Source organism: Tamandua tetradactyla, chromosome 3 (assembly GCF_023851605.1).
Source record: "Tamandua tetradactyla isolate mTamTet1 chromosome 3, mTamTet1.pri, whole genome shotgun sequence".
Taxonomy (NCBI): domain Eukaryota; kingdom Metazoa; phylum Chordata; class Mammalia; order Pilosa; family Myrmecophagidae; genus Tamandua; species Tamandua tetradactyla.
The window spans coordinates 104,150,440-104,178,016 of record NC_135329.1 but is presented as its reverse complement, the minus strand read 5'-3'; the positions used below and the strand labels follow the sequence as shown (position 1 = coordinate 104,178,016).

At 39.8% G+C, this 27,577-nt stretch overlaps 1 protein-coding gene across 2 annotated transcripts in view; it reads right to left on the bottom strand.

The window, feature by feature from the left end:
- ACMSD (aminocarboxymuconate semialdehyde decarboxylase) overlaps positions 1–27,577 on the bottom strand; it is a 134,040-nt gene that overhangs the window by 88,249 nt on the left and 18,214 nt on the right. For both annotated transcript variants that reach the window (XM_077153636.1, XM_077153635.1), the window contains 3 exons: positions 16,011–16,107; positions 4,893–4,942; positions 4,001–4,237 (listed from right to left, as the gene is read on the bottom strand). In XM_077153636.1, the coding sequence (XP_077009751.1) occupies positions 4,001–4,237; positions 4,893–4,942; positions 16,011–16,107 (384 nt within the window). The remainder of the gene's footprint in view (positions 1–4,000; positions 4,238–4,892; positions 4,943–16,010; positions 16,108–27,577) is intronic.

The window sequence follows — 27,577 nt, the reverse complement described above, 5'->3', positions numbered from 1 at the left end:
TACCCTCAGGCTCATCTCTCCCTGACAGTGGCAGCCAGCTGAGCTGGATGAGGATCCAGTGCTTATTCCAATTAGGGCCACTGGTCTTGGTCCACACTGAAAGCTGCCAATCCCAGAGTTGTAGGTTGGGTAGTGTGCACCTTGGCAGAGACATCTCACGGTGGCCCCCATGTTTCTGCTTAGAATGGCCTTGGACTGTGGGACTACATGCTTAAATTGCCTCTGCCCAAATCAGAAATGCCTGGTGGCTCAGCTCAGCATGCATCTTGCTTCCACATTTTCCCTGTCTCTTTGTCTGTGCATGCCTGAGGTCACCATGCCTTTGTGTGGAATGGGGAGTGGTATCAGGACCCAGAAAATCTGTCTTGACTGCCAATTTGCAGATTGGCTCCACTCTGTGTTTCCCCCTCCTCCTAAGGGGAGATCCTGTCAGTCTCTGCCAAATAACCAGGCACTCAGACTAGCCTTTCTCAGGGGTTGGGGGCAGGCACTGTGCTCTGACTGGATGGTCTCTGTGAGGCAGAGAAAACAAATCTTCTGGTGTGTGGGGTCCCCATGGGAGTTCCCAGGTGCAAAGCTATGAGGGAAGATCTCCCAGGCTAGCTGCTGGGGTAGTGTATTAGCTAGGGTTCTCTAGAGAAACAGATTCAGCAGGAGATATCTATAAATATAAAATGTATTAAAGTGTCTTGTGTAACCATGGGAATATACAGTCCAAGGTCTGTATTGCAGGCTGTGAGCTGGCAGCTCTAATGAAGGTCCTCAGTGAACTCTCAGGAGAGGCTGGCTGGCTGAAGCAGGAAGAGTGATAGTCTCTTCTGAATCCTCCTTAAAAGCCTTCTTGCAGAAGACAGTCCTCTTAGCAAATGCAATCAGCTGTGGATGCAGCCAACATGGCCATGATTTAAGTTCATGAAATGTCCTTGCAGCAACAAACAGGCCAGTGCTTTCCCAACCAGACAACTGGGCACCATTACTTGGCCAAGTTGACAAATGAACCTGACCATGACAGGTAGATTGGAGGTCAGGGGCATTCTGTTCCTTTGGATGCCTCACCTTCCTGCATGCTGTCACCCCCCCCCCCACCGTGGGGTCACAATGGAGCACACTCACCCCATTTTCTCATCCAAGTTTCTCTGCTTTTTCATCCAGGACCTCCTTATATAGTATAAAGACCCTCTTGGAATTGCAGTCCCAGTCATTTTTTTTGTCACGTCTCTCATTATTCCATGGAGCAGGGGTGAACTCAGCCTATTCTATTCTGCCATCTTCTCAGAAATCCCCCTGGATTGCTCTTTTGGTGTAGGTGTTGGGAAAAATAGCAAAGGAGAATATGGATGGCTTTGCAATAATTTTCCCCTGGGAAGCCCCTGGCTTAGGGCTGGATAGTGAAATGAGGGTATCAAAGTTGCTGAAGCACTCAAAGATACAAAGGGTTCAAAGGAACAGAGGAAGAGATAATTTCATGGCTTTTTCCCCTACAGAAAGTCAACTGCTCCAATCTTACCAGGCTCACCTTTAAATGACAATCCAACTAGGCTCCCAGTAATTCCTCTCATTCGTTTCAGCATATATTACTGACGTAAGTTAGTGTATTGTGAGGTAGGCAAGCCTGGTAATCAAATGCAGTGTCAGTCTCAGGATATTGCAAGTCAACTGGGATCAGAATGCATTCCATGAATCCCCTGAGAGATGGGTAGCCCCCAAACAGCCTAGTTAGAATGATTGATGGGTTGTGCTAGTCGCACAAAAGAAAATACCCATTTGGATTCTAGCCGGCTGTTGTTGCTTTTTAAGCCTTTTCGTAATTCATAAACCAAATTCCAATAAATAATAAAATAACTTGCAGCTGAAATCTCTCTCACACTGTGCTGAAATGATTTGGATTCACAAGTAAATAAATCCTATTTCAAAGCACATCAGAATGATGAAAACACTCACTGCACCAGCTAAGCCATTACAGCCAACAAGCTTCAGGGAGTTCAATATTTAGAGGAACATTAAATCTTTCAAATCATTAAGAAGTAATTTAACAGTCAGGCTCCCAATTTGTGGGCCATCTCCATAGATACAAGCATGGAAAAGAGTTTGCATGTAGTAAGAGCTCAGTAAATATTGAATGATCAGTGATTAGAATGCCTAGTTAGTTCACAACCATCTATTTACTTTATAATTAAAGATTTTATCTTTGCAGTGAAAATCATAGAAAACAGTACTATCATAATTCTAGGGGGAAAGTAAGAAATTCAAAAAGTAATTATGCATCTTGAATGTTGTTAGTGAGGAAAGCAGGCTTAGTAACGCAAAGTAGAGGAAAAGGTAGAGGAAGACTGATGGAGATGACTATGGGGCTGTGGACATTTCAAGTTGGGCACTTCAAAAACTGATGACATTGAGGTTTTTTAAAAAATATTTTTATTGTAAACAAACTACAAACATTCTTGACATGGTTACAATCAATGCTTCACAATATCATCACATAGTTGTGTATTCATCACCATGATCATTTTTTTGAATATTTGCATCTCTCCAGTAAAAGAAATAAAAAAGAAAAAAAAGAAAAACTCGTACATGCCATACTCCTTACCCGTCCATAACATTGACTAATTGTATTTCAATCTACTCAATTTATTTTAACCTTTGTTCCCCCCATTATTTGTTTATTTTTTTCCATATTTTTTGCTCATCTGTCCATACCATAGATAAAAGGAGCAGCAGAGTTTTCACACACAGTCACATTGTAAAAGCTATATCATTATACAGTCATCTTCAAGAAACATGGCTACTGGAACACAGCTCCACAGTTTCAGGTACTTCCCTCTAGCCACTCCAATACACCATAAATTAAAAAGGAGATATCTATATAATGTGTAAGAATAACCTCTTGACTCGGTTTGAAATCTCTCAGCCACAGATAGTTTGTTTATTTTATTTATTTATTTATTTATTTTTGCAAGGGCAGGTACCGGGAATTGAACCTGGGTCTCTGGTATGGCAGGCAAGAACTCTGCCTGCTGAGCCACCGTGGCCCACCCTGACATTATTTTGTCTCATTTCTCTCTCCCTATTTTGGTCAAGAAAGTTTTCTCAACCCTTTGATGCTGAGTTCCAGCTCATCCTAGGATTTCTGTCCCATGTTGCCAGCGAGGTTTATACCCCTGGGAATCATGCCCCACTGGCACTGAGCTTTTAAAAGTTTATTTTATTGTGAAACATTTTGAGTACAGAAAGGTGTGAAGGGTAGTACAGTGAACATACACATACCATCTAGTTTCATCAAATGTTAACATTTTGATGGCCTTATTTTTCATTACACATTTTCGAAAGACATGGTTTAGAAACTATCTTAATAAAGAACTGGCTAAATCATAATGTATGAGTATATTAAAAATTATGCAGTTATTTAAAAATGATACCTTCTGAGAATTTTCAGTCAGTTTGGAAATTATCAGTTAGGATATAAAATCACATGTAGAATTCCAATCTTGTTAAAATATAGGTATAAAAAACCCAGATGATAACAGTAATTATCTGTCTTTGAGTGTTGAAATTATGATTTTTGTTTTCCTTTTTAATTTCCACAATTCTTTCAAAATTATGAAATAATTTCACAGTTTTGAAAAACAGTAACTGTTTCTATTCAAAGCAAAAATAAATGCATTTCTTTTTCTTTGAATGTCATTGACATGATAATTACACACAGTGGCAGTGAAAGGGTAACAGTTTGGCTTCCCAATGAAAGCTTATAAGGAGATCAAGGTGGGTATGAAGATGAGAGGTTTCACTGAGTCTCAGGGATGGCCTATGAAGCATTTTCCCTGTCCATCTTCTGCAGAATGGCCCACTCCCTTCTGGGAACTCCTTCCCACACCTCCTACTCACATGTAACATGTCATTTCTAATTCTCCCTCCCCTCTTCCCTTCAGCTCCCAGCACAGTGACTGGCCTGGCCTGGCAGTCATTTGCACCTTGGGTGAGTGAGCAAGTGTGGGGAACTCACCGCATAGACTGGGAAGAGTTCTGGTGCATTCAGGTCCCACTCGTTGATGTGGGAGCCAATCTGAACCCCTGGAAAGTCCAGCTCCCTCACACAGCGCTCCAGCTCCTTGATAGCCAGCATGGGGTCCTGCATGGGCAATGTCCCCAGACCCACGAACCTCCTGGGGTAGCTGGCAACAGTAGCAGCTAGGTCGTTGTTTAAAAGCTGGCACAGTTCTAAAGTGTCCTGAGGCTTAGCCTGGTCAAGACAAGAAAGGGAAAACCACATGGATCAAAGCCTACTTCTTTGGACATTTACTGTGAGCAACACCTCCCCTGGGCTAATTTTTTCATCACTATCAGTGGTTTTACCCCTCAGAAAACTGAAGTACAGAGTGGCAGAGGCCTTAGCCACAGAAGACCCAGAAGCCAATCTTTGTAAAAGCAAAGAAAACTTCTAATGAGAAAAATCGAGGCTATCATCAGAAGGGAAAGACACATCCTACCCTAGGGATGGAGTGAGGATTGGTTGCCTGACAAACCACAGACAGGATCCTGAGGACTATATTCTACTTTCCAGTGGAAATAAAATGTGTTCCATAGATCTAATTTTAAGTTTACAGTACATCTCACTTCCAACTAGGCATAACTGAATGCTCAGTAGTAGCATGCAACTAGTGGCTACTGTACTGACAGTGCGTCTAGAGCAGAGGCTTGGCTGAGAAGACAGGTCCTGAGGAGACTTCAGTATGAGAGGCAAAGGGACTCTGATCTCTAAAGGGGAGAAAAGTGGGGGGCTTCTTCTTCTCCCCCCAGTGAGACTGATTTCAAGGCTTAAATCATCTGACTACTTGCAAGGGAGCTGGACACGAGCCTTCACCCACAAAGGAGATGGTTTGAGGGTTCAAACTTACCCAGTAGCTAAACATAACAGGAACTGTGGAAAGGGCTTGCACCGTCACTCCTGGACACAGACATAAACAAAGGCAAAGCTGGTGAGAAAGGTAGTCCAGACACTTCTTCTGTATTACCCTAGGACCAAGGAGCTCAGGAGGTTTCCCACCAACCTTCTCTGTTGCTCTCTTCCCCTCATTACTTCCCCTCCTCCTTCTCACAGGTCGTCTGTCCTAGCCTTCCTCATCCCTCAGCCTGAGGTCTTAGGGAGAGGTAAAGGTTGGAGAAAAATGAGAAAGTTAAAGGAAAAATGATTGCCCCCATTTTTCTATCCTCCTTCATGGCTTATTTTGTCTCATCAAATGTCCCACAGGTTCATTCACATTGTTGCATGCCTCACAACTTTGTTCCTTTTTGTAGCAGCACAACCTTTGTTCATAAGTATACACCACCGTTTGCCATTCTACTTCTCTGTCAGTGCATCCTTCAGCCACCTGTATTCATCGGGCATCATGTAGAGGGCCCAAAGTCCGCAGTCTATCAACATTCTCAATTTTAGGTAATCTCATCGGTCCCAAGAGAAAGAAAACCAATAAACACACCCTCGCCAAATAGGAAATCTAAACCTTCTCTTAACTCTTGTTCCTCCCCCCATTATTTACCTCTGCTGATGCTGGGGTAGTGCTGATGGTTTCCTTTTGAAAATTGCTCATAGCATGCAATAGCAATTTTCCCCCTGTACCCTGGACTTAAACATTTTTATACAAGAATCATATTTTTGAAGTAATTCTTACAAGAACTAATTCATATCTTTAGTGTTAATCAGTGGGACACATAGGTCTATACAACTCCTTTCAATCTTGTTCATCTTCCATATGGTAATATTACTTACAGACCCACTAGAGAATCACCTTCACTCCTATCTATTCCCCAATATTGTAGTTCAACCTCGTTAGCTAATGGGTCACCCATCTCTAGCTTTTATGTATCTCTTAGTCCCCTATATTCTGTATTATAAACCTCTGATTATACTTTTATGCTGGTCATAAAAGTGGAATCATGCAGTATCTATCCTTTTACGTCTGGCTAACTTCACCCAGCATTATGTCCTCAAGGGTCATCCATCTTGTCATGTGCTTCAGGATGTCAGTTTGTCATACTGCTGCATAATATTCCATCTTATGTGTATACCACATTTTGTTGATGCATTCTTTTGTTGATGGGCATTTGGTGTGTTTCCATCTTTTGGCGATTGTGAATAATGCTGCTATGAACATCAGTGTGCAAATGTCTGTTTGTGTCATTGCTTTCAGCTCTTCTGGGTATATGCCAAGTAATGCTATTGCTGGGTCATAGGGCAACTTGATATTTAGTTTCCTAAGGAACCGCCAAACAAGTCTTCCATAGTGGCTGCACCATTATACATTCCCACCAACAGTGCGTAAGTGTTTCAGTTTCTCCACATCCTCTGTAATATTTATAGTTTCCTGATTGTTTAATAGCAGCATTCTTATGGCGTGAGGTGGTATCTCATTGTAGTCTTGATTTCCCTTATAGCCAATGAAAATGAGCATCTCTTCATGTGTTTTTGAGCCATCTGTATTTGCTCTTCAGAGGAATGCCTATTTATATCTTTAGCCCATTTTATGCTTGGATTGTTTGTTCTTTTGTTGTTGAGTTGTACGATTTCTCTGTATATAGAGGAAATCAAACCTTTGTCTGATATGTGATTCCCAGAATATTTTCTCCCATTGGGTTGGTTGCCTCCCCACCTTTTTCACAAAGTCTTTCAAAGTGAAGAAGCATTTGATTTTGAGGAGTTCCCATTTATCTATTTTTTCTTTTGTTGCTTGTGCTTTGGGTGTAAAGTTTAGGAAGATACCTCCTAATATTAGGCCTTGAAGATGTTTCCCTACGTTTTCTTCTAGATGCTTTATGGTGCAAGGTTCTTATATTTAGGTGTTTGATCCACTTTGAGTCAGTTTTTGTGTAGGGTATAAGATAGGGGTCCTCTTTCATTCTTTTGGCTACTGATATCCAGTTCTTCCATGCCCAGATATTGAAAACACTGTTTTTTTCCCAGTTCAGAGGATTTGGGAACCTTATCAGAAATCAGTTGACCATAGATTTGGCGGTCTATTTTCTGCACTCTCGATTCAATTCCATTGGTCAGTGCTTCTATATTTGTGCCAGGACCATGCTGTTTTAATCACTGTGGCTTTATAATAGGTTTTAAAGTCAGGGAGTGTTAATCCTCCCACTTTGTTCTTCTTTTTTACGATGTGTTTAGCTATTCGGGGTCTCTTTCCCTTCCAAATGAACTTGGTAGTTAGCTTTTCTAAATCTTCAAAGTAGGTTTTTGGAATTTTGATTGGTACTGTGTTGAATCTTTAGATCAATTTGGGGAGAACTGACATCTAAACTATATTTAGCCTACCTATTAATGAGCAGGGAATGTCTTTCAAGTTATTTAGATCTCCTTTGATTTCTTTTATTAATGTTATGTAGTTTTCTGTGTACAAGTCCTTGACATCTCTAGTTAAGTTCATTCCTAAGTACTTGATTCTTTTGAATTGCTATTTTGAATGGAATTTTTTCCTTAACTTACTCCTCAGCTAGGTCATTGCTTGTGTATAGAAATGTTACTGATTTTCACACATTCATTTTATATCCTGCCACCTTGCTGAATTTGTTTATCAGCTGAAGTAAATTTGCTGTAGATTTCTCAGGATCTTCCAAGTATAGAATCATATCATCTGCAAATAATGAGAGCTTTACTTCTTCCTTTCCAATTTGGATGCCTTTTATTTTTTCGTCCTGACTGATTGCTCTAGCTAGAACTTCTAGCACAATGTTGAATAATAGTGATCTTAGGGGGAAAGCTTTCAGTCTCTCTCCATTGTGTATGATGCTAGCTTTTGGTTTTTCATATATTCCCTTTTTATTTTTATCATATTGAGGTAATTACATTTGATTCCTATCTTTTGGAGTGTTTTTATTAGAAAAGGATGCCGAATTTTGTCAAATGCTCTTTCAGCATCAATCGAGATGATCATGTGATTTTACCTTTTTGATTTGTTAGTGTGCTATATTATATTAATTGATTTCCTTGTGTTGAACCATCCTTGCATTCCTGGTATAAACCCCACTTGGTCATGGTGTATAATTCTTTTAATGTGTTGTTGGATTCAATTTGCTAATATTTTATTGAGAATTTTTGCATCTATATTCATTAGGGAGATTGGTCTGTAGTATTCCTTTCTTATAGCATCTTTACCCAGTTTTTTGGTATTAAAATGATATTAGTTTCATAAAATGAGTTAGGTAGAGTTCCTTTTTCCTCAATTTTTTGGAAAAAATTGAGCAGCATTGGTGTTAGTTCTTTTTGGAATGTTTGATAAAATTCCCCCATGAAGCCGTCTGGCCCTGGGCTTTTCTTTCTAGGAAGATTTTTGATGACTGATTGAGTCTCTTTACTTGTGATTGGTTTGCTGAGATCTTCTGTTTCTTCCTGGGTCAGTGCAGTTTGTTTGTGTGTCTCCAGGAATTTGTCCATTTCATCTAAGTTGTCTAGTTTGTTGGTGTATAGTTGTTCGTAGTATCCTCTTATGATTTCTTTTATTTCTTCAGGGTCTGTAGTAATGCACCCCTTCTCATTTCTGATTTTGTTTATTTGCATCCTGTCTCATTTTTTCTTTGTCAATCTTACTAATGGCCCACCAATTTTATTGATTTTCTCAAGGACCCAACTTTTGGCTTTATTGATTGTTTCTATTGTTCTTTTGTACTTCCACTCATTTATCTCTGCTTTAATCTTTGTTATTCCTCTTCTTTTATTTGCTTTGGGGTTAGTTTGCTGTTCTTTCTCAAGTTCCTCAAGGCATGCTGTTGTCATTGATTTTTGCTTTTTCTTGTTTTTTTTTTTGCATGGGCAGGCACTGGGAATTGAACCTGGGTCTCCGGCATGGCAGGTGAGAACTCTGCCTGCTGAGCCCTGTGGCCCACCCTCTTGATTTTTAATATAGGCATTTAGGGCAATAAATTTCCCTCTTAGCACAGCCTTTGCGACATCCCATGAATTCTGATAAGTTGTATTTTCATTTTCATTCATCTCCAGATAGCTACTGATTTCTCTAGCAATTTCTTCTTAGACCCTCTGGTTGTTTAAGAGGGTGTTATTTAGTCTCCTCATGGTTGTGAATGCTCTTCTTCTTTGGTGGTTATTGAGATCCAGCTTCATCCCATTGTGATCAGAGAAAGTGCTTTGAATAATTTCAGTGTTTTTAAATTTATAGAAACCTGTTTTGTGCCTCAGTATATGCTCTATCCTGGAAAATGTTCTGTGAGCACTAGAGAAGAATGCATATCCTTGAGCTTTGGGGTGCAATGACCTGTATGTGTCTGTTATGTCTAATTCACTTATCAAGTTATTTAGCTTCTCTATTTCTTGTAGATCTTCTGTCTGGTTGTTGTATCTATAGAAGGGTGTGGTGCATTAAAATCTCCTACTATTATTGTTGAAACATCTGTTGCTCCCTTCAGTTTTTCTTTTCTATTTTTAACATGGGCAGGCACCGGGAATTGAACCTGGGTCTCCGGCATGGCAGGCGAGAACTCGACCTCCTGAGCCACCGTGGCCCACCCACTCCCTTCAGTTTTGCCAATGTCTGTCTCATGTACTTTAGAGCTCCTTGCTTGGGAGCATAAACATTTATGATTGTTATATCTTCTTGGTGAATTGACCCTTTAATTAGTATATAATGTCCTTTGTCTCTTATGTTGTCTTTACATTTAAAGTCTATTTTGTCCGATATTAGTGTAGCTACTCCTGCTTTCTTTTGGTTACAACTTGCATGGAAAATCTTTTTCCATCCTTTCACTTTCAATCTATTTATATCTTTGTGTCTAAGATGAGTGTCTTGTAAGCAGCATATAGCTGGATTATGTTTCTTGATCCATTTTGCCAATCTGTATCTTTTAATTGGTAAATTTAGTTCATTAACATTCAAAATTATTACTGAAAAGGTGTTTCTTGATTCCACCATCTTATCTTTTTAAATTTTATTTGTCAGCTCTATCTGTTCTTACAGTAGTTTGCTAGTTGCCAAATGCAACACACTAGAGATGGATTGGCTTTTAATAAAAAGGGATTTATTTTGTCAGTTCTTCAGAGGAAAGGCAGCTAACTTTCAACTGAGGTTCTTTCTTATGTGGGAAGGCACAGGATGGTCTCTGCGGCCTTCTCTCCAGGCCTCTTGTTCCAACAACTTTCCCTGGGGTGATTTCTTTCTGCATCTCCAAAGGCCTGGGCTGAGCTGCAAGTGCTGAGATGAGGTATGCTGAGCTGCTTGGGCTGTGCTACATTGCCGCTTTCTCATTTAAGCTCCAGCCAATTAAGTCAAACATCATTCATTGCAGCAGGCATGCCTCCTAGCCGACTGCTGATGTAATCAGCAACAGATGAGGTTCACATACCATTGGCTCATGTCCACGGCAACAGAACTAGGTGCTTTCACCTGGCCAAGTTGACAACTGACTCTAACTGCCACAGTTCTTTCTTGTCTTTCTTTTTGTATTATTTAAATTACCCTTAGTGGTACTCTTCAATTCTGTGCCCTCCTCCAGACCACCCTCTCCTGTCTTTTTTTCAGCTGGCAGAACTCCTTTTAGTATTTCTTATAGGGCTAGTCTCTCTCTCTCTCTCTCTCTCTTTTTTCATATGATCATTCCATTCTTGTTATATAATCAATAACTCACATTATCATCACATAGTTGTATATTCATTATCATGATCATTTCTTAGAACATCTGGATCAATTCAGAAAAAGCAATAAAAAGAAAACTGAAAAAAATTCATACATACCATATCCCTTACCCCTCCCCTTCACCGATCACCAGCATTTCAATCTACTAAATTTCTTTTAATATTTGTTCCCCTTATTATTTATTTTTAATCCATATGTTTTACTTGTCCGTTGGTAAGGTAGACAAAAGGAGCATCAGACACAAGATTCTCACAACCACACAGTCACACTGCGACAGCCATATCATCAAACAATTATGTTCAAGAAACACGGCCACCAGAGCTCAGCTCCACAATTTCAGGCAGTTCCCTCCAGCCTCTCCATTACACCTTAACTAAACAGGTGATATCTATTTAATGCATAAGCCTAACCTCCAGGATAACCTCTTGACTCTGTTTGGAATCTCTCAGCCATTGACACATTATTTTGTTTCATTTTGCTCTTTCCCTTTTTTTGTTGAGAAGATTTTCTCAATCCCTTGATGCTGAGTTCCAGCTCATTCTAGGATTTCTGTCCCATGTTGCCAGGAAGGTCCACACCCCTGGGAATCATGTCCCATATAGAGAGGGGGAGGGCAGTTAGTTTGCTTGCTGTGTCAGCTGAGAGAGAGAGGCCACATCTGAGAAACAGAAAAGGTTCTCTTGGGGGTGACTCTAAGGCCTAATTTTAAGTAGGCTTATCCTATCCTTTTTGGGGTTAAGTTTCATATGAACAAAATAAGGCTGGTCTCTTGTTGATGAATTCCTTCAGGACTTCTTTGTCTGTGAAAACTTTAATCTCTCCCTCAGTTTCGAAGGACAATTTGGCTCGGTACAGAATTCTTGGCTGGAATTCTTCCTCTTTCAGGATCTTGAATATATCATACCACTGCCTTCTCACCTCCAGGGTGCTAGTTGAGTAGTCTGAACTCAGTCTTATTTGGTTTCCCTTGTAGTAGAAGATTGTTTTTCTCTTGCCACTTTCAGGATTTTCTGCTTCTCTTCAACATTTGACAGACTGATTAATATGTGCCTTCGGGAAGGCCTATTTGGATTTATTCTGTTTAGAGTTCATTGGGCTTCTTTAACTTGTATATTTATGTCCTTTATGAAGGTTGGGAAGTTTTCCCCCATTATATTCTCAACTACTCTTCCTAGCACTTTACTCCTCTCTTTTCCTTCTGGAACACCAGTGATTTGTTGTGTGCTTCTAGTATGTTTTTTATTTGGTCAACAGAGTCTTTAATCTCTGTGATATCCGCTATTTTTCTATTTATTCTTTCGGATTCCTTTTTATGCTCTTCTACTGTCTTCTTGATCTACTTTATGTCATTTGCTATCCCACTTATTTTATTTTAAGTAGAGTTGTATGAACATCTTTGATTAGTTGTTCCAATGTCTGTGTCTCTTCTGGTGTTTTAATTTGGTCATTAGGCAGGGCTATATCTGTCTGCATTGTGATATGCTTAGTGATCTTCTGCTGTCTTCATGGCATGTAAATATCTTGATTGATTTTCTTTGGGAGCTGATTTCTTTCAGTAGTCTAAGGCCTTCTGTTTGTGGGATGGTCGTACAGCAGGAAGCAGGGCACGGAGTGGGGCATTCAGTTCGGTGATTTGTTTCATGGCAGGTACAGATGCAGGTTGGGGATGTTTCATTGATGTTTATGGATATGGGTGTCCAGCACCCATGAAGGATGTAGCTGTGCAGGTGCACTGGTCTGAGGGGTGTAACCCTGGCGTGTGTGGGTTTAAGGCATCGGGCCCTTTGTGTGCATGCGTAGAGCTGTGGCAGTAGGTCGTCATTATGCCTTCGTGGATTGGGGATAGATGTGACCTGGCTGCACAGATCGGCACTTTCTCAGAGCTGGGAAGAGAGGCTAGGGCCATCTGCATGCATGGCTCTAGGACTGCTGTACAGTGCAGTTCCCAGAGCTGAATGACATGATTAAGGGCCTGTGCACATGTGTCGGCCTGGGAGTGCTGTAAACTGATGCGCAGACTTGGGGGTCGTGGTGGAGTGAGGCTGTGCGACACTATGGGCAGGGGTAGCTTAGGTATCGAGGTCAGTACCTGCAGCCTTTATGCACTAGCAACAGCCTACAGGGAACAGGGAGGGGGAGATAGTGCTCAGGAGGGGTGCAGGAGAGGTGGGCTGCACTTGGGGTGGGGGTTTGGTGCAGGTACGTGCACTGGGGGCTGGTGGGGTGGGGGCGCCTGGATTGCAGGAAATGGGAATGGGTGATGGGGTTCAGGTGCATGGGGTGTGGGTGGGTCGCAGGTCACTGGGTGCGCTGGTGAGGGTAGCACGTCCAGGGACTGTGGCCTGACCTACTTCCTAGTCCTAGGGTCCCGTCTGTGCACTCCTGCGGGCTCCGTGGCTCCTTGGCTCCACACCAGTCTCCAGTTTTCTACTTCTCAGTTCCTCAGCCTCTGCAACCCAGGCTTGTGGTGCAGGTAGCTCTCCGAGGTCAGCTGCATTCCCATATTCCCACCTCAGTCACCCTCCTGTCCCTTCTCTAAGTTTTCCGTGGAGCAGGGCTAATCTCGAGCTTCTCTATTTGGCTATCTTCCCAGAAGCCCCCTCCTCCTGCATTGTGTCCCTGCCCCACACCCTGCAGGTTTTGGCCTTAAAATTTTAACAAGTGTCCCAAGTGATTCTTATCATGAGGAGATTTGGAAGAAAGCATTTGTGGTGGAAGAGAGGGGCTGCTTTAGGAAGAATCCCAACTTTGCCATTTACTAGTTGTGTGATCCTGAGTTGTGCCCTATTTAGGAACTAGCTTCATTAGTAACTCAACCTTGTTGAAGCCTTAAGAGATTTACACATATTATCTCATTGTTACCTTAGTATTTTGTTCTTTCTCACCTATGTGTGGGATCTTGTGATAAAGTGACCCAGGGGCCACCAATTCCATTTCCCTCTCTGTGAAGGTGGCGTAGACTGCTTGAATCTTTTGCTCTGGGCCACCATCATTTAATTTTCTCTCCTCTGCAGAAGCAGTAGGATGTGGTGGTTATGCCCCTGGGGCCACACTGAGTTCAAATACTGTTTGTGCCACTTACAAATTGTGCAGTCTTGGGAAAATTTTTAACCTCTGTTCCTTGGTCTCTTTATGTGCCCAATGGGCATGATATTAGATCCTACATCATAGGGTTGTCATAGGGATTAAAGTGAGCTGAGATATTTTAAGAATTTACCACAGTGTCTGGCACGGTCAATGCTCAGCAATGGATAGCCATGACCATCCATTCAAGGACAGCCATGGGATGAAGCAACAAAACCAAAGGAGACACAAGTGCAGGCATAGGCAATGGCTTCTGACATGAATCATCTGAGTTTCATTCCCACAGATTTTCTCCATGAAAGTGTGGGCCTTGTCCTAGCTTCATATTTGTTGTAGGTCTGTAGAGGACGTCCTCTTTCCACCACCTCTCCCATGCCAACAGACCTCTAGAACTGGGGTTTATACGCTACATTTTGTGGAATGGTCTGTGGAGGTGCTTCAGGTTTTTGGCAGAGTTTATATATAATATGAATTTGCATATATAATGTATATGCAAAAAAGTGAGAGATTTCTAAGTACATTTTAAAAAGTAATTATAGAACAAATTTCAAAGTATGGTATGGGTTACAGTTTTACAAGTTATAAGAGCAGGTATTTTTTTTCTACCTGCTCTAGACACTGGAGAGTAAAAAGAAATACCAATATAATGATTCAGTAGTCATATTTATTTGTAATATCCTATCTTCTCTGTTACAATTCCTCCCTCTAATTTGATCCTTCTCCTAATCTTTAGGGATATTTGGGAAGTGATTATTTTAACTTCTTCATGTTGAAAAGAGGTATCAACATTTAAATATATTTTTAGCTATTAAACAATCTATAAAGCAATAGTCACCTGGAAAAAATGTATCTCTTATGGGTGGAATTGTGTCCCACAAAAAAAACATGTTCAAGTTCCAATCTCTGGTCCTGTGAATTTGGGAATAAGATCTTTGGACCCTATTTATTTGGAAGTAGGGTCTTTAAAGATATTATTAGCTAAGATGAAGCCAAAATGAAGTAGGGTGGGTGCTAATCAATATTACTGATGTCCTTATAAGAAGGGGAGAATTGGACACACAGAGACAGATGAGAGGAGAATGTCATGCGATAACTGAGGCAGAGTTGAGCCACCACAGAAGCCAGGAGAGGGGCATGGAACAGATTCTTCCTGACAGACTTCAGTGGACGTACAACCCTGCTGACACTTTGATTTTGGGCTTCTAGTCTCCAGAGCTGTGAGAGACTAGATATCTGTAGTTTTTAAGCCACATGGTTTGTGATAACTTTGTTACAGCAGCCTTAAGAAAATAAGATAATATCTTACTCCAAATTCTAATATGCCAGAGACCACCTACTCATTTGGGCTGAGGTTAATTTATTTTGTGCAGACCTTGGAATAAAATGACTCCTATCATCTCTATGTATATATTTGAACTTTCTTGTAAAGTTATCTTTGATTAGGGAGGGATTAGTTCTAGCCTGTTATTTTATTTATGGGTATGTCTGAATTGTTTGTTTTCTTGTTAACATTTAGGCCTGGCAATGTCAGTGGTGTTGACTACCTCATCTCAGCCTGTGAGCATGCCCACACATGCCCTGGTGGCTCTGAGTGTCCTCTTGGATTGTGTGCCCCTCCAGTGTCACAGCCAGCCACGCAGTCACAAGTGCAAGTATAATGTAGCCATCACATCACATTTTAGATAGTATTTGAAATTATTTTAAATGATGGGGACTTGTGTAATCTTTAAATATAAGATAAGGAATACCAACTGTTGTTAGAAATTGTTAGTGCTTCAGCTCTGAAATGAAGATTTCCTAATTCTCCTCGCTCAGACTTCTAGATTTGTTTCTTCATTGAGTATTCTGAGACAATACAATTAACTTGAATTTTTTTTTAACTGTACATCAAAACAAGCTGCAGGAAGAAACTGCAATCCAAGCAGGTAATTGGCATCCATAGTCTGTGATTTCTAATGTTTACTGTTTGTACTGACGTTATAATAAGTAAATATGATACACTTGAACTTAATTTTTAAAAAATGATAAAATGCTACTTTTTACTTTCTTATGATATAGGATTTATTTTAAAAGCTATGCCTGATTAAAAACAAAATAAAGCCAGAGTCTAACAGCATTGTAGTGGAAGGTCCCATACCTTCTCCAGAGCAGCTGATGGTAGAAAGGAGGTTAGAGGTCGCCATCACCTAAAGTGGGCCAAATTCCATCAAACTTAAACAATAAACTTTAAGGGCAGACACTGCTTTTGTGTCTGAGGCAAACACTGGTAGCATTTCTCACTGTAAGTACCTGTTTGGTCCATTTCTCTTATACGAACTTCTGGATCCCAGCAGTTCTCTTGGATCACCCTGAAGACCTTCCCATCTTTCACCATCTTTGCTTCTCCCTAGAGCAGAAAACTCACATCAGCAAAAAAGTAACCGAAGTGCACTTGGATTAACCCTTCCTGGCCTGGCTTGGAATGTTTCTCCCCTAACATTTTCAGGGATTTGTACTTAATCCTCACAGAAGTAGAAATCTGTTTATTTACCAGAATGCAGCTTCTCTTCCTCATGCCTTTTTATTGGCCATGAGCTGATACTCTGTGGATGTCAGTGGCTGGACACAGAGATAGCAAGGCCAAGGTTGTGGGCTTTTTGGGCTGCATGAGTGAGGATGGCTTGTCACCTTGCCAATCTGAACCACTGAAAGACTATAATAAGGACTGAAGAGGATGGCCCAGTTGGCAACTGGGAAGCTCTATGTCCATATCATTTCACAACTAGTAAAGACTTAGGAGATAGATCATCTAGTCTAATTCTCTTGTTTTATAGAGAAGAAACAGATGGATAGTGAGAGTAAGTGATTTGTCTAATGGAGCAGGGCCTGCTGATAACAGTGCCTGCAGAAGGAGGCAAAGGAGTGAATCAGTCTAGCAGCACATATAAAATTTGGTACCAAGCTGCTTGCTTCCACCAGGTTTCATACCTGCCAGTGTCTACTGCCTTTTAATGCTCAGTGCAAGGGGCCAAACTAAATGGCCATGCAAAATATGGCAGGGGGCTCTACTTTGGACCTCTAGCTTGTGATTCCTAAAGGAATGTCTCCCTTTTCTTTTGGAGTCAAGTCTCTGAAATCACCTTTCCCAGGTTCAAATCTCTGCTCCACAGCATACTATATGGACTTGAGCATGTTAACACACCTGAGCCTCAGTTTGCTCATCTTTAAAATAGGGACAGTCCATATGACTTACCTTAAAGGGACCTTGTGAAGATGAAATAGGATAATCCATTCAAAGCACTGAGTGCGGTATATGCCATGTGTTAAATGTTAGTTACCACCCTCACTAGTTATTAATGATGTGTGGCTAATTAGGGCCTAGCCCATCACCTGGTGTTTTCTGCTTCAGGGCCTTGTGGTTACCCTTAGGCCTTATGGCATGGCCAAGTGAGCATGTGGTCAGCAAAGACCTTGAACTTGTCTTGTTGAGTCCTCTCAAGGACTTGATCATGATTTGCATCCTGGCCTCACCACAGTTTCCTTCTTCATACTTCTGTTCTACAGACTAGTCCTCTTTCCCTGCTCCTACATGGAGAAGCCTACCCACTTTTCACCTTGGGATTCAATAGCACCTTCATATCTTACATGTGTAAGGAAGAAATCAAATTTCTGTTTTCATTTCTCATGGACTGGAGAAAAGGTCAGTGAGCTAGTGGCTTGTATAACTGTGACAGTGTCTACACTATGACAGTTCTGGGTCTCTGACACCAAGGCTTCAGAATTAACTTGGTTCTATTCTGATCCTCTGCTGACCACACCAGCAACTAAACCATCTCCCTAGGTTGAGGAATGTCATGCAGGAGCCTTGTTGAAGGCAAGGCCTAGCCTCTCTACAAAAATCCAATAGCACTTGCCCAACTTGGTCCAAGTTTGGGCGGTTGATACTTAGTCTTAATCTGGATCAAGTGATACAAATAGACAGGAACAGTTGACTTTATTCTGGTAGTGGTTCTAGCCATAACCATGGGCAATGCCCAATTAGCAGTGGTGCTGGTGCCTGTGTCTGGTATCTAGCTGAGAGGCAGCAGCACCCTGAATAGGCCATTCCTATTGTATGGCCTTGGCCATACACCTGGGTTCCCTTAATCTCTGCATTTTATAAGCTTTGTTCTCCAAACTTTTTGTAATCCCTGAGGAGGTTAAAATAATTTCAACACATTCTTTTTCTGTGTATACTAAATGTTGTTGATTTCTGTTATTTGCAAGCAAGAGTCCTGACATGCTATTTCAGACAAAGCAGAGCATGTTAAAGCTGGAATGAATCATTTAGTCCAACTCTTGCTTTTTACCAATGAATCCATGAGATGCAGTGACTTGTCCAAGGCCACATACTTAGTTGGTATAGAGCTGGGACAAGAACCTAGGTTTATATAGGCATTTCTTACCCCGCCAGGGTAATATTTGGTAATAGGTAGGCAAAAGTTAATTACTATAATTTTTAAAGAGGTTTGATTATTTGGGGTTACTATTCTCCTTACATGGTAGGAAAATCAGACTCACTAAATTTCTCTCCCCACATCCTTTATGCTCTATCCTTGGTAAGGAAAATGAATGTCAGCAGTTGTCAGTGGTGCTCTCTCCAAGTAAGCCCTGCTATAGAGCAGCTACAGCCCTATAATAGGCCACCAATTCTCATTGGTTTTTCAGCCAGAATTTTGGGACTTGATAGCTCTTATAAAGGGTCAATTATGGATCCCTCTCACTTTGCATTCAGAAATCCAGTATCCCTGCTACAAATGTGCCTCAGGAATCAGTACCTGTTTCCAGTGAAGGAAGAGGGAAAGGCTGAGGCTGAGGTCTCCTATATACTGTTTCTAACTTGGACTGCAATATGATCCAAGATCTTAAACTAGACTAAGAAACAAGTTCTTGGAGTAATCTGCTCTAATTTATTCAACCCTTAACTCAATCCTTATTTGTCTTAAACTCACAGAAAACATTCTTTTTTTTTTAATTAAAGAATTCCTCCAACCAACCATGAGCACCTAGACAATTCTTTCAAATATATTTCTAATAATTTAAAGCCAGAACAATGCGGATTAGTGGAAAGTGTGGGACAGTGAAGGGCAGGAGCCCTGGATCCTATGTGGAACCTTTCACCTTTTTGGAACCTCAGGTTCAAAAGCTATGAATTAAGGGCTTTGAGTAAAGGGTGGATGGGTAGTGTGATGTACCACCTAGACCCAACCCCACCCCCTTTTAGGAATAAAAGACTTATTATCCTAGTGGCTGGGAATGTTGCTAGCAGCCCCTATGGGGATTGCCTTGGCTGAAGAGGGTCATCTCCCTCAAGGTCAAACTCTCTTTCCAGAACATCTGACTTCCAGTGAATAATATAGGGTTATAAAGGTCCCTTACCCTTTTTCCCCTTGCCCAACTTGGGACACCTCTGAAAGTTAGCTTTAGAGCTCTTTGTAGGGCCAGCTGAGACCTCCAATGAGGCTCTATCACAGTTGGGCTTCTCCCTCTGTTCCATCCTGCTTCCTTCTCTTCCCTTCCACTGGTGTTGATCTAAGCACACTCTCTAATCAACTTCCCATAGTCTAATCTCCATCTCAGAGTCAGATTCCCTGGGAACCTAACCTGTGACACTTCTGGATCTTAATTTCTGGTTTTAATACTATCCCAAAGTAAGTCCAGACATGATTGGTATTTCAAATGTCTGGTATTGCATATATTATCAAAAACGTATTTTCAGATCCAGTCTTTCACCATTAGATTAACCTTTTCCCGAGCTCCAGTGCCCACTCAGGCTACCCACCTTTGGCTATGCAAACCATGCTGGTTGGTGTGAGATACAGGATTGGCAGAAACAGCCCCAGACCTTGTCACTAGGAAGCATTCTCTGTGACCACTCAAACTACCTCATCCTAAGGTTCTGAAGAACAGTTCCATGGAAGGCATTCAGCCGACTCAAATTCAAATGCTCAAGGCTATTGTTTATCTCTCTCCCAGATCCATCCATACTCTTGGCTAGGCGCTTTCTTTCCTTGATGACCATACTTTCTCATCCTTCTGAGACTATGTCACTTTTTCACTTTTCTCTGCCCAAATACTCATCATCCAATCAGTTTCCCAATGCCCCTGATTCTATCTCCAAAATATATCCTACAACAATCCACTTTTCTTCATTTCCACTGCTTCAGCCCTGGTCTAAGCTGCCATCCCCTGGATGACCCCTCCAGCCTCATAGCTGATCTCTCCCTGTTTCCACTGTTGCTCTTCTCTGCCCAGGCTCTACAAAGCAACCAGAGCTAAAATTTTAAATCCTGAGTGTCATGGCCCAACTAAAAACTCTTGAATTGACTCCCATTTCATTGGAGGCAAAATAGAAATTCCATTACCAGGTCTATAAGACCCTGAATGATCTACCCCCTGCCAACATCTATAACTTTGCCACATGCCTTATACATTTATCAATAGTCTCTTTATTAACTCTTTTCAAAGTATTCCAATTTGACTATTTCATCTATTTTCTGTTTAGAATCTGGCTGATCTAGCTAAAAAAAGAACCATGTATGTAAACATATTAACTAAAGCTATATAGTTTCTTTGGGTACATGTATATGTATATCAAGCCATAGAAAAAGGTCTGGAAAGATAATCACCGAACTTTGGGGTTAGAGAGTGATGGTCTAAAAGAAGTTTTGTTTTATCTCTAATAGCTTAAATTTTTAAAAGGAGGATTTATTCAACTATTACTTATATAGTGAAAAAAAAATCTTAAAAATTAAAATGTGAAATGAGGGCATTGGCTGTGATTCCAAATAAAGATACATAATTTTTATAGTGATCCACCATACCCATGCATATCTATTTACACAGATAGAAACTGAAACAAAGTTTTCTGAAGCAATATTTACTCTTACCGTGAGCAGTGCATTCTACTATTTTCTTTTACTAATCTATTTTCTTTTTTAAGCTGTCCTGATTTAACAAACTGATATTATGACTCAGTATTTGGTTGTAATAAATATTTTCAAACACTGGATGAAGATCACTAGCCCTAATATTCTATGTTTATCTTCATAAAGATTGCCCCCAGCCTTGGATTCTCTACCTCTTCTGAAATCTGTTGCTATTTATTTTCTCTTTTGCTCCTATAACACAACATTGCATTTTCTTTATATATTTGGATGTCTGCCTGGCTCCCAGTGAGGAGAAAATCTCATCTTGAAGGATGGGCAGTGGGAGTCACACAAAATTATGTGTGTGGAAATGCTAGGTGTAATAGAAATGGTGTGTTTGTGTGCGTGTGTGGGTTTTGCATTCCCAAGGACCAAAAAACACTCAGTGGATATTTCCACATGCTGCTGACCCGGGAACTTCCTGGGTTGTAGTCTTTGAAAGGCACCTAGGTATTCTCACTGCCAGGAAGCGATTTCATCCCCATTCCATGTAGTTCCTTTGAGGTCATCATATAAACCAAGGACTATCTTGCTATTTATGCTTTAATATTCAACCAAAGGACAAATGGTGTTTTTCAATTCTGAGCAAGGTTTTACTGTGGCAAACAAATACCCCTGGATTTGTTTCAGGAGCATTGAAAAACCAAAGGTTAAGAAAAAAAAAAGTAGGGCCCACCAGAGAAATGTTTTGGAAAGATCTCTCAGAGAACAACAATCTCTGAGGTAAATCAGTCATATAAATCAGAGGGGGCAGAAGATTTGTTCACTGAAGGAATGTAGGAGAATTAAAAAGAACACTTTTAAGCCTCAAACACTGGATTTTCTTATTGTTCTTGGTCCAATTTGCATATTTTTATACATTAGCATATTGCTTTTCAGGGACTCTAATCACTGACCACTATCATTTTGCAAAATACAGAATTGTTTCTGTTTTTCTTTCTTTTTTTTTCTGGGTTGCATGGGCCAGGAATCAAACCCAGGTCTCCTGCATGGCACGTGAGCATTCTACCACTGAATCACCTGTACACTCCCTTTTGCTTTGCTTTTGAAAGAGGAAAAGAGAATGTCAGTGTTTTGTTCTATGAAACTAACATTGTATGCAATTTTGCTGGACATAAGTAGGTCTGTAGATGTGATTGGTAAATATTTTCCTTGTTTTCTTATGAAGATTTGCTGCTAAGTTTATGCAATCATTTGACGTTAAAACAAATGAAATGAAGACTATTCAAATCCAGATTGTAGCCTGGGACAAAAATATCACAACGTGTCCCTGAAATTTGGGCTTTCTAATAGCACTGTAATTAGGTCCACTTTCTCCCTTTGGGAGACTTGAGGCCAGCTTACATCACCAGCTCTTCAGGCTGGCAACAAATGCTTTTACCGGGAAAAGTGTGGCATTGTGTCTAAATCAGCATTTAATGGACACTTTTCCAAGAAGATGAGAATAAACTTCCCCAAAGATTATGATGTTTAAACCTCTTCAGTGGTGTCCCACTGTCCCCATGTTCAAGTCCAGGGGCCTCAACCAGGCCTCCAAGGCCCTGTCTGATGAGGCTTCTATCCACCTCTCCAGTTCCTTCCTTACCACTTTGCCCCCAAGCCTTTTGCCTGCCTCTTTCCACTCTCCATAGAACAACCAAGGTGGTCTTTTTTTTTTTTTATTAATTAAAAAAAAAATAAACTAACACAACATTTAGAAATCATTCCATTCTACATATGCAATCAGTAATTCTTAATATCATCACATAGATGTATGATCATCATTTCTCAGTACATTTGCATCGATTTAGGAAAAGAACTAGCAAAACAACAAAAAGATATAGAATGATAATATAGAGAAAAAAATAATAATAAAAATAAAAAATATATATATAAAAAGGAAAAAGAAAAAAAAAACAAAAAACACAAACCAACCAACCAACCAACCAACAAACAAACAACAACAAAAAAACTATAGCTCAGATGCAGCTTCATTCAGTGTTTTAACATAATTACATTACAATTACGTAGTACTCTGCTGTCCATTTTTGAGTTTTTGTGTCTAGTCCTGTTGCACAGTCTGTATCCCTTCAGCTCCAATTACCCATTATCTTACCCTGTTTATAACTCCTGCTGGTCTCTGTTACCAATCACATATTCCAAGTTTATTCTCTAATGTCGGTTCACATCAGTGGGACCATACAGTATTTGTCTTTTAGTTTTTGGCTAGACTCACTCAGCATAATGTTCTCTAGGTCCATCCATGTTATTACATGCTTCATAAGTTTATCCTTTCTTAAAGCTGCATAATATTCCATCGTAGGTATATACCACAGCTTGTTTAGCCACTCGTCTGTTGATGGACATTTTGGCTGTTTCCATCTCTTTGCAATTGTAAATAATGCTGCTATAAACATTGGTGTGCAAATGTCCGTTTGTGTCTTTGCCCTTAAGTCCTTTGAGTAGATACCCAGCAATGGTATTGCTGGGTCGTATGGCAATTCTATATTCAGCTTTTTGAGGAACCGCCAAACTGCCTTCCACAGTGGTTGCACCATTTGACGTTCCCACCAACAGTGGATAAGTGTGCCTCTTTCTCTGCATCCTCTCCAGCACTTGTCATTTTCTGTTTTGTTGATAATGGCCATTCTGGTGGGTGTGAGATGATATCTCATTGTGGTTTTGATTTGCATTTCTCTAATGGCCAGGGACATTGAGCATCTCTTCATGTGCCTTTTGGCCATTTGTATTTCCTCTTCTGGTAGGTGTCTGTTCAAGTCTTTTTCCCATTTTGTAATTGGGTTGGCTGTCTTTTTGTTGTTGAGTTGAACAATCTCTTTATAAATTCTGGATACTAGACCTTTATCTGATATGTCGTTTCCAAATATTGTATCCCATTGTGTAGGCTGTCTTTCTACTTTCTTGATGAAGTTCTTTGATGCACAAAAGTGTTTAATTTTGAGGAGCTCCCATTTCTTTCTTTCTTTCTTCAGTGCTCTTGCTTTAGGTTTAAGGTCCATAAAACCGCCTCCAATTGTAAGTTTCATAAGACATCTCCCTACATTTTCCTCTAACTGTTTTATGGTCTTAGACCTAATGTTTAGATCTTTGATCCATTTTGAGTTAACTTTTATATAGGGTGTGAGATATGGGTCTTCTTTCATTCTTTTGCATATGGATATCCAGTTCTCTAGACACCATTTTGAAGAGACTGTTCTGTCCCCGGTGAGTTGGCTTGACTGCCTTATCAAAGATCAAATGTCCATAGATGAGAGGGTCTATATCTGAGCACTCTATTCGATTCCATTGGTCGATATATCTATCTTTATGTCAGTACCATGCTGTTTTGACCACTGTGGCTTCATAATATGCCTTAGAGTCAGGCAGCGCGAGACCTCTAGCTTCGTTTCTTTTCCTCAAGATGTTTTTAGCAATTTGGGGCACCCTGCCCTTGCAGATAAATTTGCTTATTGGTTTTTCTATTTCTGAAAAATAAGTTGTTGGGATTTTGATTGGTATTGCATTGAATCTATAAATCAATTTAGGTAGGATTGACATCTTAACTATATTTAGTCTTCCAATCCATGAACACGGTATGCCCTTCCATCTAGTTAGGTCTTCTGTGATTTCTTTTAACAGTTTTTTGTAGTTTTCTTTGTATAGGTTTTTTGTCTCTTTAGTTAAATTTATTCCTAGGTATTTCATTCTTTTAGTTGCAATTGTAAATGGAATTTGTTTCTTGATTTCTCCCTCAGCTTGTTCATTGCTAGTGTATAGAAATGCTACAGATTTTTGAATGTTGATCTTGTAGCCTGCTACTTTGCTGTACTCATTTATTAGCTCTAGTAGTTTTGTTGTGGATTTTTCTGGGTTTTCAACATATAGTATCATATCATCTGCAAACAGTGATAGTTTTACTTCTTCCTTTCCAATTTTGATGCCTTGTATTTCTTTTTCTTGTCTAATTGCTCTGGCTAGAACTTCCAACACAATGTTGAATAATAGTGGTGATAGTGGACATCCTTGTCTTGTTCCTCATCTTATGGGGAAAGGTTTCAGTTTTTCCCCATTGAGGATGATCTTAGCTGTGGGTTTTTCATATATTCCCTCTATCATTTTAAGGAAGTTCCCTTGTATTCCTATCTTTTGAAGTGTTTTCAACAGGAAAGGATATTGAATCTTGTCAAATGCCTTCTCTGCATCAATTGAGATGATCATGTGATTTTTCTGCTTTGATTTGTTGATATGGTGTATTACATTAATTGATTTTCTTATGTTGAACCATCCTTGCATACCTGGGATTAATCCTACTTGGTCATGATGTATAATTCTTTTAATGTGTTGCTGGATTCGATTTGCTAGAATTTTGTTGAGGATTTTTGCATGTATATTCATTAGAGAGATTGGTCTGTAGTTTTCTTTTTTTGTAATATCTTTGCCTGTTTTTGGAATGAGGGTGATGTTGGCTTCATAGAATGAATTAGGTAGCTTTCCCTCCACTTCGATTTTTTTTGAAGAGTTTGAGGAGAGTTGGTACTAATTCTTTCTGGAATGTTTGGTAGAATTCACATGTGAAGCCGTCTGGTCCTGGACTTTTCTTTTTGGGAAGCTTTTGAATGACTGATTCAATTTCTTTACTTGTGATTGGTTTGTTGAGGTCATCTATTTCTTCTTGAGTCAAAGTTGGTTGTTCATGTCTTTCCAGGAACCCATCCATTTCATCTAAATTGTTGTATTTATTAGCGTAAAGTTGTTTATAGTATCCTGTTATTACCTCCTTTATTTCTGTGAGGTCAGTGGTTATGTTTCCTCTTCCATTTCTGATCTTATTTATTTGCATCCTCTCTCTTCTTCTTGTTGTCAATCTTGCTAAGGGCCCATCAATCTTATTGATTTTCTCATAGAACCAACTTCTGGTCTTATTGATTTTCTCTATTGTTTTCATGTTTTCAATTTCATTAATTTCTGCTCTAATCTTTGTTGTTTCTTTCTTTTTGCTTGCTTTGGGGTTAGTTTGCTGTTCTTTCTCCAGTTCTTCCAAGTGAACAGTTAATTCCTGAATTTTTGCCTTTTCTTCTTTTCTGATATAGGCATTTAGGGCAATAAATTTCCCTCTTAGCACTGCCTTTGCTGCGTCCCATATGTTTTGAAATGTTGTGTTTTCGTTTTCATTCGCCTCAAGATATTTACTAATTTCCCTTGCAATTTCTTCCTTGACCCACTCGTTGTTTAAGAGTGTGTTGTTGAGCCTCCACGTATTTGTGAATTTCCTGGCACTCCGCCTATTATTGATTTCCAACTTCATTCCTTTATGATCCGAGAAAGTGTTGTGTATGATTTCAATCTTTTTAAATTTGTTAAGACTTGCTTTGTGACCCAGCATATGGTCTATCTTTGAGAATGATCCATGAGCACTTGAGAAAAAGGTATATCCTGCTGTTGTGGGATGTAATGTCCTATAAATGTCTGTTAAGTCTAGCTCATTTATTGTAATATTCAAATTCTCTGTTTCTTTATTGATCCTCTGTCTAGATGTTCTGTCCGTTGATGAGAGTGGGGAATTGAAGTCTCCAACTATTATGGTATATGTGTCTATTTCCCTTTTCAGTGTTTGTAGTGTATTCCTCACGTATTTTGGGGTATTCTGGTTCGGTGCATAAATATTTATGATTGTTATGTCTTCTTGTTGAATTGTTCCTTTTATTAGTAGATAGTGTCCTTCTTTTTCTCTTTTAACTGTTTCACATTTGAAGTCTAATTTTTTGGATATTAGTATAGCTACTCCTGCTCTTTTCTGGTTGTTATTTGCATGAAATATCTTTTGCCAACCTTTCACTTTCAACCTATGTTTATCTTTGGGTCTAAGATGTGTTTCTTGTAGACAGTATATAGAAGGATCCTGTTTTTTAATCCATTCTGCCAGTCTATGTCTTTTGATTGGGGAATTCAGTCCATTAACATTTAGAGTTATTACTGTTTGGATAATATTTTCCTCTACCATTTTGCCTTTTGTATTATATATATCATATCTGATTTTCCTTCTTTCTACACTCTTCTCCATACCTCTCTCTTCTGTCTTTTCATATCTGACTCTAGTGCTCCCTTTAGTATTTCTTGCAGAGCTGGTCTCTTGGTCACAAATTCTCTCAGTGACTTTTTGTCTGAAAATGTTTTGATTTCTCCCTCATTTTTGAAGGACAATTTTGCTGGATATAGGAGTCTTGGTTGGCAGTTTTTCTCTTTTAGTAATTTAAAGATATCATCCCACTGTCTTCTAGCTTCCATGGTTTCTGCTGAGAAATCTACACATAGTCTTATTGGGTTTCCCTTGTATGTGATGGATTGTTTTTCTCTTGCTGCTTTCAAGATCCTCTCTTTCTCTTTGACCTCTGACATTCTAAGTAGTAAGTGTCTTGGAGAATGCCTATTTGGGTCTAATCTCTTTGGGGTGCGCTGCACTTCTTTGATCTGTAATTTTATGTCTTTCATAAGAGTTAGGAAATTTTCAGTGATAATTTCTTCCATTAGTTTTTCTCCTCCTTTTCCCTTCTCTTCTCCTTCTGCGACACCCACAACACGTATATTTGTGCACTTCATATTATCATTCAATTCCCTGATCCCCTGCTCAAATTTTTCCATTCTTTTCCCTATAATTTCTGTTTCTTTTTGGAATTCAGGTATTCCATCCTCCAGTTCACTAATTCTAGGCTCTGTCTCTTTAAATCTACCATTGTAGGTATCCATTGTTTTTTCCATCTTTTCTACTTTGTCCTTCAATCCCATAAGTTCTGTGATTTGTTTTTTCAGCCTTTCTATTTCTTCTTTTTGTTCAGCCCATGCCTTCTTCATGTCCTCCCTCAATTTATGGATTTGGTTTTTGAAGAGGTTTTCCATTTCTGTTTGTATATTCAGAATTAGTTGTCTCAGCTT